Raw genomic sequence first — 15,897 nt, 5'->3', positions numbered from 1 at the left:
TTTTCCCCGTCATCGGCCTCACGTGACGTCTCCGTTCCCTCCTTCAGGGAACGAGGGTTACAATACGTAACCGAGACGTTCTAAACAGTCTCTCGCTGTCGGTGCTTGTAATGATTTTTGCATCTTTCTTGTACAGTTTTGAATGCTTTCACACTGCCGACATTGTTTGCTGCATTAGTGCGCGCCTCTATTTGATCGCGTCACGTCATTGTTCGGTATAATTTATTCTGCCTTTTCGCTTATTCGGCCGAATAAATAAATAATTTTGGTTTTTATCAGAAGGAATCATTGAGCATCTACACTTGACGTAACAGTTGTCACATCGCACCACACAGTAACAGCTAGCAAATGTACTACTGGAAATGACAAAGCGACCGTTTACAATCCATTTGTGCTTCATGTCATAAGGTACTTGGAGTACGTCAGAAACAGAAGCAGACATGAGTTTACTGTCAGGGATTTGTTGTCACATCATGTCGCACCGCTTCCAGTGTAGACAGAATCACTGATTATAATGGGTTCTTTTGTCTTTGTCGCGGTGTAAGACTTTATATGCTAGTGATCTAAAAACCACAATTTGACTGATATATTAAAGAAGGCATTTACAACAGAGTGGTGCTTTACTTTCAACGAGATGTCTCCGTGGTAACTGGCTGGGCTGAAACCACACCCCTTGCCTTAAGGCAGCACTGACAAGTTTGTGCTACAGTTGTCAGTTGGCTGTTGTCAGGGTGGGTATGTCAAAGCCCTAAAATTACAGATGTCTCCGCCTCAGGCCAATAGAGCATAAATCAAGGGAGCGAGTTTCCACATTCCCGCTAATGACCTCACGAGACAGAGCCGTGGAGGTGGGAGGGATGTTTAAAAAGAAAGGTGCTAGACATAAAGAATCATCCCGCCAAAAAAAAACAACTGAAAATTAAAATGAAAAATATTGTCATTATTTATTTACCCTCATTATGTGTTTTACTTTATTTTCAACACAAGGAAAGTGAAAGGCAAGATTTTTACTAACAAACAACAGGTTTTAGCCTGTCCTCATACAAAATGATCTTTGAAAATATGGATATGGATTACTTGTATTATGTTATGTATGCACTTTCATATTTTGGAAATGAGCAGCATGAACATTTGTGATCCTGGTCCACTAAACCAATTTTTTAAAACTTAGTTTTATACATGTATATAGATCTATATTGAATAAATAAGCTTTCTATTGATGTATGGTTTGTTAGGATAGGACAATATTTGACTGAGATACAACTATTTGAAAATCTGACAAAATTCAAAATGTTCTTAACAATGCATACTAATCAAAATTAAGTTTTGATATATTTATGGTAGGAAATTTACAAAATATCTTTATGGAACATGATTTTTACTTAATATTCTAATGATTTTTAATATTTTAATATTATTCTAATGATTTTATAATTTTGACCCATACAATGTATTTTTGGCTATTGCTACAAATATACCTATGCTACTTAAGACTGGTTTTGTGGTCCAGGGTCACATTTTTTAAAGCTTCTTCTTGTGAGTTCCTCAGAAGAAAGAAAATCATACAGGTTTGGAACAAAATTAATGGCAGATTTAAGATTTTTTTTGTCAACTGTTACTTTAAAATAAATATATATCAACAGAATAATATCTATACATTCTATACAGAAATAAATACATTTCATATTTGAGAAGTGCAGTCAACTGGATCTTATCTAACACACAGGCTTATAAAAATGTGCACCATCCACAGGAATCCTCTCAAAGATGCATCATGGGTTGAGTCCAGTGTCATACACACCACCGTTCTCCATCTCGTTTTCTTTCTCCCTCACACACAGTCATCTTACACTCGAACCCCGACTAAACTCCTCGTTTATGACTGCTCAAACCTCCTTACAGCCGACAAATTTCATTTTGCCCAGGCAAATCCTATTGCATATTATCCTGTACATTGCATTAGGCCCCTAATCTCTCCTTTCTCTTCCCTCGCTCCATACCTCCGTGGAAGAAAAAAAGCGGCTCCTGATTAACCCACTTACGGCAGTAAATAAATGGCGTGCGCGGCTGTACGCGCCAGATTTAATTATGAGAAAAGAAACAAAAATACATACAATAACCAGCAATCTAACAATAATGGTGTGCTTATGGAATTTATTTAGCTATGACCCACAAATCTGAATGAATGACCAAAAAACTGATTCAGAAAGAAAATGACATTTTACAAAAAAAGAAAGGAAATTGTGTATTATAAAAAGATTAACTCTATAAACAATTATCAACATGCCAAATCTTTACTCATCTTTTTTCAGAAACGTTTCAACTGCAGACTGCAGTGAATGTCACATGAATCCCATATTGCTTTTGGTTTCCCATCGTTTCTTTGCTTCAAACCTAAAATTACAACAAAAAAAAAATGCAGTGAATGTGATGAATTTGACTCAAAATAGTAGAAAAAAAACAATAAAGCAGAAATACAGATTAGTTTGGATAAATATGCTCGCATATAATTGCAAAAACACAGAGCTATAAGCTCACGATGGACATTCAGAGACCCTCTAAAGGGACTGACTGACCAAAAAGATAAGCAGCATCCGCATACTCATTAGAAAGCTCTAGTGAATACACATGAGTTAACACACAGCAGCATGTCCAGGAAAGAGCGGACATTTAAAGTGTGAAATGCAGAGTGACTTAATGAAACTGCAGGTTATCAGCACCAGGGACGAACAGAAGAGGGGAAAAAAAAGCAGACAACAAACCCCCAAGCGATTTGCTTCCTCCTTTTTCGGGCTGCCCGGGAAGCCTCCGCTTCCTGTTTGGTGCGGGCGAAGTCACGGCAATCGGCGGCTTGTGCGATTTTCACGGCCAGCTATTGAGAAGGAGACAGAGACAAGCTCCATTAGCTGGAGAAAATCAGTCTGCTTGGCAAAGCTCACCAGTACTGCCAGTGCGTCAAGGTGGTGCTCGAAAGAACGCCTCCGGTTCGTATCGGCACGGACGGACACACACATGCACGAGTTTGGAAAATAAAAAAATAATTTGCGGTTCATAGATAGAAGTAGGACACCCAACCCTCTGTTCCAGCACTCGGCATGGATGTGCATAATTAATGTTATTATCTCATATACTTAATCTGTTCATCTAAAGAGGACCTTTAATTCTGAAAACTGCAGTGCACGCACTTAGGACGGCGAAATGAATGGAGGAGGGCGAGAGGCGCATGTCGGCGGTATCAGTGAGGGAAAATGTGTGTGGTGTGGCTAGATTAATTCCAATAGCCAGAGTGACACAGAGGGCTCAGGAAACAAAAGGAGAGTCCGGGCCTCTTCCATCACTCCTGGGATGGGTTTATTATTGGACCGCAAGAAACTTCGATAAACACTTGGACAAATCGCAAACCTTTTTTTAGCCAATGCTTTTCTCTCGCTTGCCTATTTTTTTCTTTTCGGGAGGGGATATGAGGGTAATTCTTTAGAACAGTGAAAGAACACAATCAGAGGGAACACACAAAAAAAACTCAGTTGGTAATGAGGAAATGTGCCACCATTTGTGGGCTCGGAAAAACCTGGAGAGAGCAAGAGAGTGGAAAAAAATGTTTCAATTATAATTAAGTGGGATAAACTTTATTAGAAAGACTGAAACTAAAATATCTCCTAATGCATGCTGGGATTAGGCAGGTCAGAGCGAGCAGGAAGGAGAAATTAAACTCTAAAGGCTTTTTATCGCCATATTTCAGGAACCAAGGGTGTAAAATGTTCTAATTTGGGATACATTAAAAGCCATAAAGGTCTTTCAAAAAGATTAATGGTACTTTGCTTGGATTTAAGATAAGGCCTTTAGCAGGCTGAGAGAGCGGGGTTCCGGCTGGGCCCTCGAGGCATTCATCTATACAGGCACTTGGAAGATTTGTAAAGGCGTCTGCATAACCTGAAGCTAACACACTATGACAGTTTTTTTAAATCCTTGCCATTTTTTTCGAGGTTTTAAGAGCCATAAATCATGTTTTCTAGCAAGACAGCGCAGAGAGGGAAGTTATAATGGGTGATCATGCCCGTGTTTAGCGCAGATCCGCTCGCAGATAATTCACACCAGGGTGTTTTCGGAGAAGCGGAATAGGTGCAGAAAAGCGCGTGTGGATTGTATATATATGGAGAAAAATCAGCATTTCGAAACAACAAAACCATTTTTTCTTTGCTGTCAGGAGGTTTAAATCTTGAGATTTATCTGCGTTTTCGACACAAGGATTATCTGCATGCACCCCAGCCCCACCACCAAAATAAAGCCCCCCCTTTGCTTCTTCCAGCCAGGACTCCCCAGTTTTCACACACATTACTATATTCAAAGCATTAAAGCTCTTAATTTTTTTTTTAATCAGTCCAGTCTACTATCCACGATTGTCTTTACCGGGGCTCAACATTAATGTCAAGCAAGTTACCTAGGAGACAGAGCAGATCAAAGAGACAAAAAAGAAAAAAAAAAAAGGCTCTCAAATGTCTGATTAATCAAGCCTTGCAAACAGCTTATTTCTTTTAGCCTGCATGCAAGTATGAAAATGAGATTCGGAGCGCAGTACATTGTGCAGATTTGTTCATTCTTATCAGAACAAAGCCGGCGGCAGCTTATTTCATGGATCACTGGCACTGTCATCAGTGTAGCGCAGAGCAGGTGACAGCACTTCTTTCTGTGGCAAGAACAAAATTAGCAAAAAGTCGGCACAAATTAGCCTCTCATATTTTCCGTAATATGACATTATTTTTCATTTACTTTTTTGATCCACTTTTCATGATTTTCCCTCCTTTTTCATCCTTATCCCCCCCTCCTTTTCCCTCTCTTGTGACTTAGTGCCAAATCCTTTCACATCAAATGCGGGCACAGAGGAAAAATGCAGGGCAGGAAAAAAAGGAATGAAAATCACAATCCAAAAAAAAAAAGAAAAAAAAGTGGGCTTTGGGGGGGAAGGGGGGTAATAACATACACAACAAAAAGCGCTTGTGCTCTTTGTTCTAGGTAGTCACACTAAACCTTTCCGTATTTTCAGTAAGAATTACATTCAGTGCACTTCTATTGTCATTTACCTCTCTTCTCTCCTCTTTAAAGGTATTGTGTGCCATTTACGCCAGTTCTCGGCAAAGCCTTATTCAGTGCTGGGTTTATTTAGCACCATTAATGACGTGACCTTTGAAAGGTCTGTGAGGGATGAATTCATTCTGCATAGCCCTGTAACTGCAACGTGGGGCCACTAGGTGGGTTAAGTCAACAGTAGTGTAGAACCCACTTGGTAATGTATAGTAGATCATTGACTTTCACAACAGATGCTGTAAAGTAGACAAAAAAGCATGCATTATGTGCATTAATTTGAAGCGTTCAACAAATATATGAAAACAACAGTTGCAAACTACAGTATATAACAATAACGGCTTGCAAACTTGGAGCAGACCAAGCTTTGAAATATATTATGATATTATTTAACTTGAGGGAAAAAACAGCTTTAATATAAATATATAAATAAATAAATAAATAAATAAATGGTAACACTTTGCAATAAGCTTCATTAGTTAACTACATTAGTTAACATGAACTAAGAATGAACAATACTTCTACAGCATTTATTAATCATAATGTTCATTTTTGCATTTACTAATGCATTATTAAAATCACAAGTTGTGTTTGTTAACATTAGTTAATACACTGTGAACAAACAATGCACCGTACTTTTGACTAACATTAACTAAGATGAATAATTAATGTCATTTATTGTTCATTGCTTTTCATGTTAGTTAATTAACTAATGTTAGCAAGTCACACCTTATTGTAAAGTGTTACCAAATAAATAAATATATTTAGTCAGAAAAAAAATTCCAGTAATTTCCTTGCAGATGTTTAAAAAAGGTTTTAAATCAATTCTGGAGCTTGCATTTATAACCCAGGCTGTCACTGTCACATCCACATACCGACAAACCAAGGGTTGCAAACAATTAAAACTCCTACATTGTTAAAAAAAAAAAAAATTAAATAATTTCTTACCCCGCTGGCTTAAATTTTTCATTTTAGTCAACTTGAAATTTTAAGTTACTTAACGTTAATTTAAATGACAACTTGAAAATTTTAGTTGACTAAACTAAAAATTTGAAGACAGATGGGTAACAAATTATTTTAAGTTGGACATTTTTTTACAGTGTACAATTGTATACTGGCTTATACAAGAGTTGTTACACACATAACATTCACTCTGTAAAAGAATTGAAACACAAACACACCTTCATACCAATATAATATAGGCACACTCAACTTATATAAGACTGGAATAAGTATCCAGTTAATGTTGTTTCTATGTGGTTTGTACTTACAGTACTTGCTAAATGCTAATATTTAAATATCCCTCTACAAAATTCATATGATATGACCAATTGATTAATTTATGTTTATCATTTTTCCCCAGTTTTACCTAGTTGTGTAGTACCGATTTACCAAGAATCAGTCAAATCAATCAATCAATCATGTTTCTACTGCAAAGACAACTAAATGCTACTAAAACCCCATCTTGTCCCTTTAATTTATGGTACCACTTATATAGGAATATTTACAGAATAATATAAAGAGGCATGTGACCCTGGACCACAAAACCAGTCATAAGGGTCAATTTATTGAAACTGAGATTCCATTGATGTATGGTTTGTTAGGATAGGGCAATATTTGGCCGAGATACAACTATTTCAAATTCTGAAATCTGAGGGTGCAAAAAAAAAAAAAATCTAAATATTGAGAAAAATGCCATTAAAGTTGTCAAAATTAAGTTCTTAGCAATGCATATTACTAGTCAAAAATTACTGATTGATATTTTTACAGTAGGAAATTTACTAAATATTTTCATGGAACATGATGTTTATTTAATATCCTAATGGTGTATGGCATTAAAGAAAAATTGATCATTTTGACCCTTACAATGTATTTTTGGCTATTGCTACAAATATACCTGTGCTACTTATTTTTGAGAACTAATTACATTTTCTCACATTTTTTGTACTAATATCACAAATACATCAATAACAGTACTGTAATTGTGTTTTGACAAGCTAAACTGATTCAGTTTCAACAGATATGCAAGTAATAATCATGGCTTGCTTTAAAACAATGCCAAGGGAAATCTCAAGAAAACCACGGCATTGCTTGAATGAAATGAATCAGGCCACGCTCCCATGACAATACCCTGTGTCATCTGCACTAAAGCAAAGGAGACGAAATCCTCTCAACAAAAGTGACATATTGAGAGTCCTACACTTGATATCCTTGTATACAGTGAAAGATCCAGTTAACATAGCTTATCAGTCTCAAGGGGGTGGTGGGGGAAATAAGACAAGGAGTTCCTGTAATCTTGCCACCAACTTGACAAACAGCATTACAAGACATAGAGAGAAGCAGCCTCTCTGAGGGGGATCTAGCTGGAAAAGCTCTCAGTATAATGCGCTTCTCTATGTTTCAGCCCCAATAATCTGATTCCAGATACATAAGACTGTCATCTTCAGGGAACAAGGGAGTGGAAAAAAGTCTGAAAGTTCACTGGCTTTGTGCGCATTTCATTATCTTCCCTCTTCTGAGCAGGCAAGGCTTATTAGCAAGCTTTGAACTCACACTTACAATAATGTGCCATCAACAGTTTTATAAGCTAATTAGAAAAACAGTTTAATTAATGACTGACTGGCAATAAAATGGCAATCAGGAGAAAAAAAAAAGGAAACGAGGGTGCTAAGCTTCCACTACCACCAATTAAGGGCTAATTACAAACAAATTATATATGTGTTTTGCTGTGGGCTTTAATTCGAAAAAAAATGGCTTTAATTAAAAGAGAAAACATGCTAATTAATTAAACAGCACAAAAAAATCTACATTGAAAAGTATGCTTTGTCTATCAAGTAATTAATGAAATACAATAATCCAAATGAGATTCCCCAGCATTTGATAAAAGCTTAGGACCCATTTCAAAACCCATTTCAAAATTAATGGGCAAAAATTTAATGTGAGTCATCTACAGATATAATAAAAGTTCATTCTGTGATAAATTGCTAATGCTGAAAGAAAATGGAACAAAGAGGAGAGTTTCTGCTTAGCGGTTTTCTCGTTGCCAGAGGGACCCGCACAGGAGGAAGAGCCAGCCTGCGTGTTAGAGATGAAGAAAGGGGCTAAAAATATCAAATCGTACTGCTTTAAATCAGTAAAAAGATGATTAATTATTGGTTCAAAATAAATAAATACACATACGTTATGTTTAATGCAATAAGCTTTTGTCAGCCTGTACAACTTCCTTTACAAAAGCTGTCAAACTAGTGCATTTTAATTGGATTGGTTTCTACCAATACGTTTGACCTAACTACAATAATGGCACTTCAAACAGTATGACACCCCGGTAAAGAACACACAAAGGCAACTTTCAGAGAACCTCGTCATTAGATATGTTCGTAGTTACTGAGACATGCTGTTTTTCAAAAGCATATTAGAAGAAAACCCCGGCTGATTGGTCAGAGATGAAGGCTGATAAAGGAAATGGCAATGCAACACATTTAATAGGTATATTAAGGCAATTCTAATGCATAATCTTGACTGTGATGACGAAAAAAAAAAAGCATCTAAGTCACAAAATGCAAAGTATATATGTGCCCGTGTTCAGGAATGCTCACTCTCCCGACTTTATCTTTTTGCGCCCCCTCCAAAAACTCCTTTTCAGACTGCGTCTCTGTCTTTTAATCATTTTCATATTGTCTGGCTCCTGGAGAACTTGAAACGGACGCAGTACCCCCCACCGCTCGAGACCAGAAAGTCTGCGTTTTGAAGTGGTAATGCGGAGCTAATATTTGTGATCAGGGCAGAGAAAAACTGTAGGAAATAATAAAGTGTGACAGTCCTTTGTTTAGTCTTGCTCAGTTCGTCTCTACCACTGAGACTTAGACTGCAGCTCTTGTTATTAAATGTGCTTAGAAGGCTAAATGAAACCCCTTAAAAATAAGTCAGCGCAAGTAATGCATTCTCTACAGGCAAAAGCTGTTCAAAATCAAAACATCTGAATAAAACATGAATCTGGAAGTCAGAAACAATATTTTCAAACAATCAGAGCTTTGGTATAATCTTTGACATGCAAACTAAACTGTGGTAGAAAGTGTAATGATCTTAAACATCTGACTTTTTTTGCACTGTTTTTCTTGTATTAGGCTTTTTGCACCCCCCAAAGCAAAAAGTGCATTTAACGTAAAGCTAATATGTGACCCTGGACCACAAAACCAATCAGAAGGGTCAATTTTTTTAAACAATATATGACAATATTTGGCTGAGATACAAATATTTGAAAATCTGAAATCTGAGAGTGCCAAAAAAAAAATCTAAGTACTAAAAAAAAAATCCTTTAAAGTTGTCCACATGAAGTTCTTAGCAATGCATATTACTAATCAAAAATTAAGTTTTGATAAATTTACAGTAGGAAATTTACAAAGTATTTTTATGAAACATGATCTTCAGTTATTATCCTAATGATTTTTGGCATAAAAGAAAAATCGATTATTTTGACTCATACAATGTATTTTTGGCTATTGCTACAAATATACCAGTGCTACTTAAGACTGTTTTTGTGGTCCAGGGTCATATCTAATAAATGGAGATATGGTCCAGGGTGTATATCTAATAAATACTCAAAATGCACAGTAACAGAATGCAGAGATCTGAACAAATGTGTGTGTGTGTGTGTGTATATATATGGCAAAAAAAAGAACAAGACAACAGTGTACTTCATATTTTCATTAAGCCAAAATGTTCCCAGTTTTAAAGGTCAGTTAGCTAAAGCATTTTGAACCGGTACCTGTATCTTTTTTTTTTTTTTTTTTTTTTTTGTTAGAGGATATGCAGGGAAGAATTTGATAATGCTGTATTTAATTCTGATCAATGAAAAAGCTTTTACCTTTTACACAAATGTGTAAAGCACTTTGTGAATCAAAAACAAAAAGGAAGAGTTAAACCTTCTACAGAATATTTGAATACTCTTTTATGAAAGGAAAATCTCAAAGGAACCTTTACGATCCACATTTGTGTTTAAACACCCAGACAAAGATGAAAGCCCACATATCGCACACTTTTTTAGGATAACTTGAAAGGTTTTAACAAATTTGCTTTAATTGGCAGATTAAAGGGAACAGGGGAAAATATTATCATATGATTAAAAAAAGCTACAAAAGGAAGTAACCAATAATTCCACTACATTTATATGTTTCCAAACAGGAGATTTTTAAATATAAAGCATTAAAACTTCTGAGAAGAGAAAAGGGGGGAAAGATTTAACCTCAAAGATAAATGGGTTATGACCCAAAAAAAAAAAAATCATTCTACAGGACAAATTCAAGGGGCTTAAAAAAAAAAAATCACAAGACCTTGTCTCATTGACTTCTTAACACTTTAATTTAACGCTGTATTAGCATGTAAACATATTACAGAATGTAAGATATTTCATATATCAGTAGACAAATATTACTAGAACCTTGAAATTGAGGCTTGCCACAGTTGGGATTATTGACTGTTTAGATGTTTATTGCATTATTTCAAACAGCTGTGTCTACAACAACATTTATCCTGGGCAGAGTGTTCTGTGGCCGCACGGAGCGCTGTGATAATGAATACTATAGCCGGATTAGAAATTAGGGCATAAAATGCTTCACTAATATCCAAATTGCCCCCAAGGACCCTTGAAACAGGGCAACAAATTTCTCTGTTTATCTAGAGTTTGTGTTTCATTCACAGGAAATGTTGCATGATAGAAAGTTGTTTTGATTACATCAACTCAGTCAAAAAAAGAGATCAAGGCACAAATGGTTAGCACATTGAGCTCTGGTGCTCATATGGATGATTGTAGCTTAGATCTGGCTTGCAACATTCCTCCATTTGTCTTTCCATCATTTCCTGTTCTTGCAATACTCTCCTCTAAACTAAAGTGGTTAAAGACCAACTATTGAACCAACTACTGAATAATTTAATAATAATACTTTTATTCAACAAAGAACTTCAAACATTAAAGATACTTTCGAATCAAAAATTATTTAGACACCAGATAAAATTTTTGATATTTTTTCACTAGTGGTAAATAGTATAGTTCATTTATGCAAGTGAGGATAGCAAAATAAAGTAAAGTAAACTGTGACATACCCAAAAATTCTTCATAAAGTGGACTGATAAAAATTTGGGACCAAAAATTATTCAGACACTTTGACCTAGATATGTGAGATATTGACAAAAAATAATATCTCTATATTTTCTGGGATTTTATTGATAACGATAATTAGACAATATTTTGCTGTGTGTGTTATTGTGCTACCGGACTACAGTGCCGACTCCTAAAGTTTTTAATATTCTTCATATTCTGTGAGGTCAGTTCACAGCAGGGATAGAAATGATTTTTTCCAATAAGTTTAAATGGATTTTTACCTTTATAAAACCATTTTATCTAAAAGTGTGCATTACCTTTTGAGTCAAATTCTTACATTTAATCAGTCAATTATATTAATAATACATTTAGGCTGTTACCAAACTAAATTAAATCAGTATCAAAAAAATTCATCTTTGCAGAAGTTGCATATGAAGTACCATTTAGATGTATTTGCACATGTTAATCCAGCTATATTTGAAATAATTTAAATAATAATAAATAATTTAAAAAGTAAAAAGATGCTTTGAACGTGAAATTAAAACCGCCAGTAAGTGTGAGCAAATCGCTGTTAATAAGTGAGTCATTGCGATTGAACCGAATCATTCAAACAGTTGACGTAAAGCAGTACCGTGGCTGTGTTTGGAATGATTTTTGTTGGCGAAATTGCGCAAAAACAAGAAATATGCTGTCTAAAAGCTAAGTCTTTTATTATTAACTTCTTGTTTATTGAACTGTTGTGTAAAATCAATATCACATTCATAGTCATGCAGAGTTTTGAAGAAAAACACGGCACTCTTTGTGTGATATTATCTATATTATGAAATGACATACATATATACATTTTCTGTCCCTATATCTTGAATTATGTGATCATTCTAAATGCATTTTAATAGACTGAATCAAGCACTAAAAGAACACACTCTAAATGCATACTTACTAGACTTCATCACGTAATGCAACGTTATGCCTGCACTCTGTAGGTGTGTTTTGTTTGGGTTTTTCGTAATATTCTCGATAATATCAAATGGCACATCGTTATAAAAAACAATTACAATATTATCTCAGACGATATATTGTACAGGTGTTTTTTCTTTAATTGCTAATGCGATCTTTTTACACCACAGACTAAACAGTGTATCGGTTTTGATCGGAGTTCTCAAAATAGATCAGAGCAGGCCGATCAGATGACGTTTACAACAACAAACAGCCGCCAGAGCATGCATTCCCACTTCTCAGACTAGGGTCTCCTAATGGGCGTGGCTGTCTCTTCAACGCATTAACACTGAAGATGGCGTCGCCGGTATGGGTTTTTTACAACGTGTCCGAGAAGGACAACAAATTTGCCGTTTGCAAGGTGTGTGCAAAGGAGATACCCCGAGGAGGAGTGCTACAAAAGACACGAACACAACAACACAACGAACATGATACGACATTTGAAAGTTTCTCACATTAAGGAGTATACCGAGTTTACAAATTTAGCTTCTGATAAGGCAGAGAAAGAAAAAGAGCGTGCATGTATATGTACAGAGTGCGATTTCCTGGGGGGATTCCCCCCCCCCCCCTCTGGTCTATGCATCCCTGCCTCTGCTGAATTATTTTTATCCATGGTGGGGATAAAACGTCTCACGAAGCTGCTCCTACGTCCCGATCTAAATCAAATTATTCGTGATACGTGCTTTAAAGTCGTCTGAATCAAATGATTCGCCATACGCGCTTTAAAGTTGAACGTTCTGAATCAAATGATTCGCGATCCGATTGGAGCGCTTCGAAACAGTGAATCTTTTTGTGACGCAGTGGTTTGCTGATTCGGAGTTTCCAAAAAGCTCCATTGATACTTTGTTCACCTTCTCTATAAAATGTATTCGTTGTTTGAAATTAAATCATTACTATTAATAGGTCTAACTTACAATGTTTTTATTAAATTGTGACCACATAATACAGCTTCCATCGTATTAAAAACATTTCATGACCTGACACTCATTATCTGGTTCTTGCCTAAAAAGACGGGTTTATAATGTGCGTTGTTAACAGATTACACTAACAGTTTGGTCAACCTCAATGTTGTGTTGTACACATAATTACGGCCAAAAGACAGTTTAAGATAGTGAGCAACACTTACTCTATGTAAGCTGAGTCCAAGTTGTCTCTGAGAGTCTCGAGAGTGTTAAATATTGAAATTTGCCTCAGCCTGCAATAAAACTGGTTAATTCATGATACTTTCTCATTTCCTACTTTTTATACTAATAATGCAATGTCAATGTTTATGAGACAACAATATTAAAGAATTTATGGATTTGACGCTGTGATCGGTAATATCGGGATCGGCAGATACTGCTTTTGGTGATCGGCCCCCAAAATCCAGATCGGTGCATCTCTACAACAAAGTATTTATAGTTGTGCAATTATCCATTACATACCTTTCTATCAAAGTCTATTCTATCAAATCTGACATTATCAATAAGAATTTGTTCTGCCAAAATTTAACTCTGAGCTCGTCAAATTTTATTACGATTTTCTAATCTATAGTGAACTGTGAAAATGTGAGAAATGTTGAAGAATTTTAGTTTGAATGTATGTTTTCAATATTCAATAAGTCTGTGTAAAATAAACAGTTATTTTGAACTTTCCATTCATCAATAATCCAGTAAATTCTTTTTAAAACCAGTTCTTCTTTTAAAAACATTAAAAAATCTTTTAAATATTAATATATAGGTTGCTACATTTGGCACATACATTCAGAAATAATGTATGGCTACAATAACAGATGGTGCAATTCATGTACCTAAATCTGAAACCCTTCAAATTTCAGAAATGATCTTCCATGTGTGCAGTCTGTTCTGTCATTGCAAAACCCAGAATGATGTTACCCTCAAACTTCGGATAAACAGAACATGCAAGTATCATCTCATCTCGGGATATTCCCAGAAAATCTTTCATACCCACATCTCCCTTCGAGACGCTGAATCAATCTATAGAGCATTAGGGACATGTCCAGCCGATGACAAATGCACATTACCTGGTGAAAACTGTAATTTACAGTCTTTAGCGGAGAACAAATAAAGCAGCTAACAGTGGCATTACTGCGCAGCGACTGCCAGTGTTCTGTCAGAGGCAGACTTCAGCTGTCTGGCTGAGCGAGAGATTCGAGACTGCTAAGTCTGCTCAAATCCACTGATGCTGTAAGAAGCTTTCTGAGACAACATGGTCCTGGTAAGTCAATCAAAGATGAAAGCCATGCAGTTTGTATTTGTGTTTTTACCTGCAAGCCATGGCAAACTAATAACACAGCCTGCTATAATTACTATAGCAGTGTTATTTGATAAGAGGCACTAACCTTAAACATTCCAGTGCTGTCATTTGCAAGCATTTAGACAGCATGATGGCATCTCTGAAATTCTTCACTTGCTTTTGAAGTCTAGATAAACTCTCTGTGAAGGAATGCTTAAATCTGCCATTCTCAAGCAAACAAAAGAACAAAAGCGAGGGCTGATTTAGCCGTGTGGCATCACAATGAAGCCCATGTAATGATGAAATGTCTCCGAGAATGGTTTCCAAAGAAACTGTTATTACGTCTCCGTCTACCTGGGAAAGAAACAGATAAAACCACAAAGATACTCCAGAGATAAGCGTAAGTGGCATCTGTATGGATTACCGCGTAAAGACTCTCAAAAGAAAATTGCCTAAACCAAGGGCCTGTTGTTGGCATTACCGAGCTATTTAATGCTTGTTCCCATGGCGCTACGCTTGTTAGGAGCATGATTATCACCTTGCTTTGAACTGATTCAGATCAACAATCAACAGCATCACAATATGATTTCATTCGTGCGGAGTAAACGGTGTCATTTTCGTATTTACACCAAGAGAAACAGAAGCTGTAATTGATTACGTAGGAAACTAATATTTGAGGTTAACACGATTAACGCTGCTCCTCCCAATTGGATGGATGGAAGAGCTTTATCCAAGCATGACCTGAGACCGTTTTATCCGCAATAAAACTATAAAATTAATCTTAATAAAAAAATTAATTATTGTGGCAACTGAAAACACATTTAAAAACAGGAATAGCAAATCACAAAAAGGGATTTACAGAATGAGTGCTACAAACCATTTAATTAACCTAAATATAAAGTTGATAAAAGAAGATTAATTAGCGCTTTATGCAATATATCATAACACAACCGCATTTGTTTGCAGACTGACAGCTGCTATACTCTTAAAAATAAAGGTTCCAAAAGAGTGTTTTTGCAGTGATGCCATAGAAAAAACATTTTTCAGTCAACAGTTTCTAAAAGAACCATTTTGAAGAACACTATAAAGAACCTTTTCTGCATTTGAAAGGTTCCATTGATGTTTAAGGTTCTTCATGGAACCATAATTGCCAATAGGGCTGCAACGATTAATCGAACGATGTTGTGAGGCGCGTCTAGACAATGAAGCCGGTACTTTGATTAGTAGTAAATCTCCATCACGTGCGTTCAGCTGGAGCGGCAATTCAAACACCCCGCCGTAAATCACTGACAAGCCACGCCAAATCGCGCTGAAAATCGAATTCGATTTTCATTCGATTTTTGGCGTGGTACCGGCTTCATTGTCTAGACGCGCCTCACAACATCGTTCGATTAATCGTTGCAGCCCTAATTGCCAATAAAGAACCTTTTTTTTTAAGAGTGTATAAACATCCTAACAGGGTCATTCCTGGAATTCGGTGCCTTTTGTGT

The 15,897-nt window shown here is 36.1% G+C and overlaps 1 protein-coding gene across 1 annotated transcript in view; it reads right to left on the bottom strand.

Annotated features, from left to right (window-relative positions):
• Positions 1-2,139: 2,139 nt before the first annotated feature.
• The window catches only part of fam204a (family with sequence similarity 204 member A), a 22,184-nt gene continuing 8,426 nt past the window's right edge, over positions 2,140-15,897 (bottom strand). Inside the window, exons 6-7 of the mRNA XM_073835070.1 lie at positions 2,763-2,872; positions 2,140-2,394 (exon numbers count right to left, since the gene is read on the bottom strand). Of these exons, the coding sequence (XP_073691171.1) occupies positions 2,343-2,394; positions 2,763-2,872 (162 nt within the window). The 3' untranslated portion in view covers positions 2,140-2,342. The remainder of the gene's footprint in view (positions 2,395-2,762; positions 2,873-15,897) is intronic.

Source organism: Garra rufa, chromosome 2 (genome assembly GCF_049309525.1).
Source record: "Garra rufa chromosome 2, GarRuf1.0, whole genome shotgun sequence".
Classification (NCBI taxonomy): Eukaryota; Metazoa; Chordata; class Actinopteri; order Cypriniformes; family Cyprinidae; genus Garra; species Garra rufa.
The sequence above is the reverse complement of the archived record's forward strand: the minus strand, read 5'-3'. Positions and strand labels throughout refer to the sequence as shown.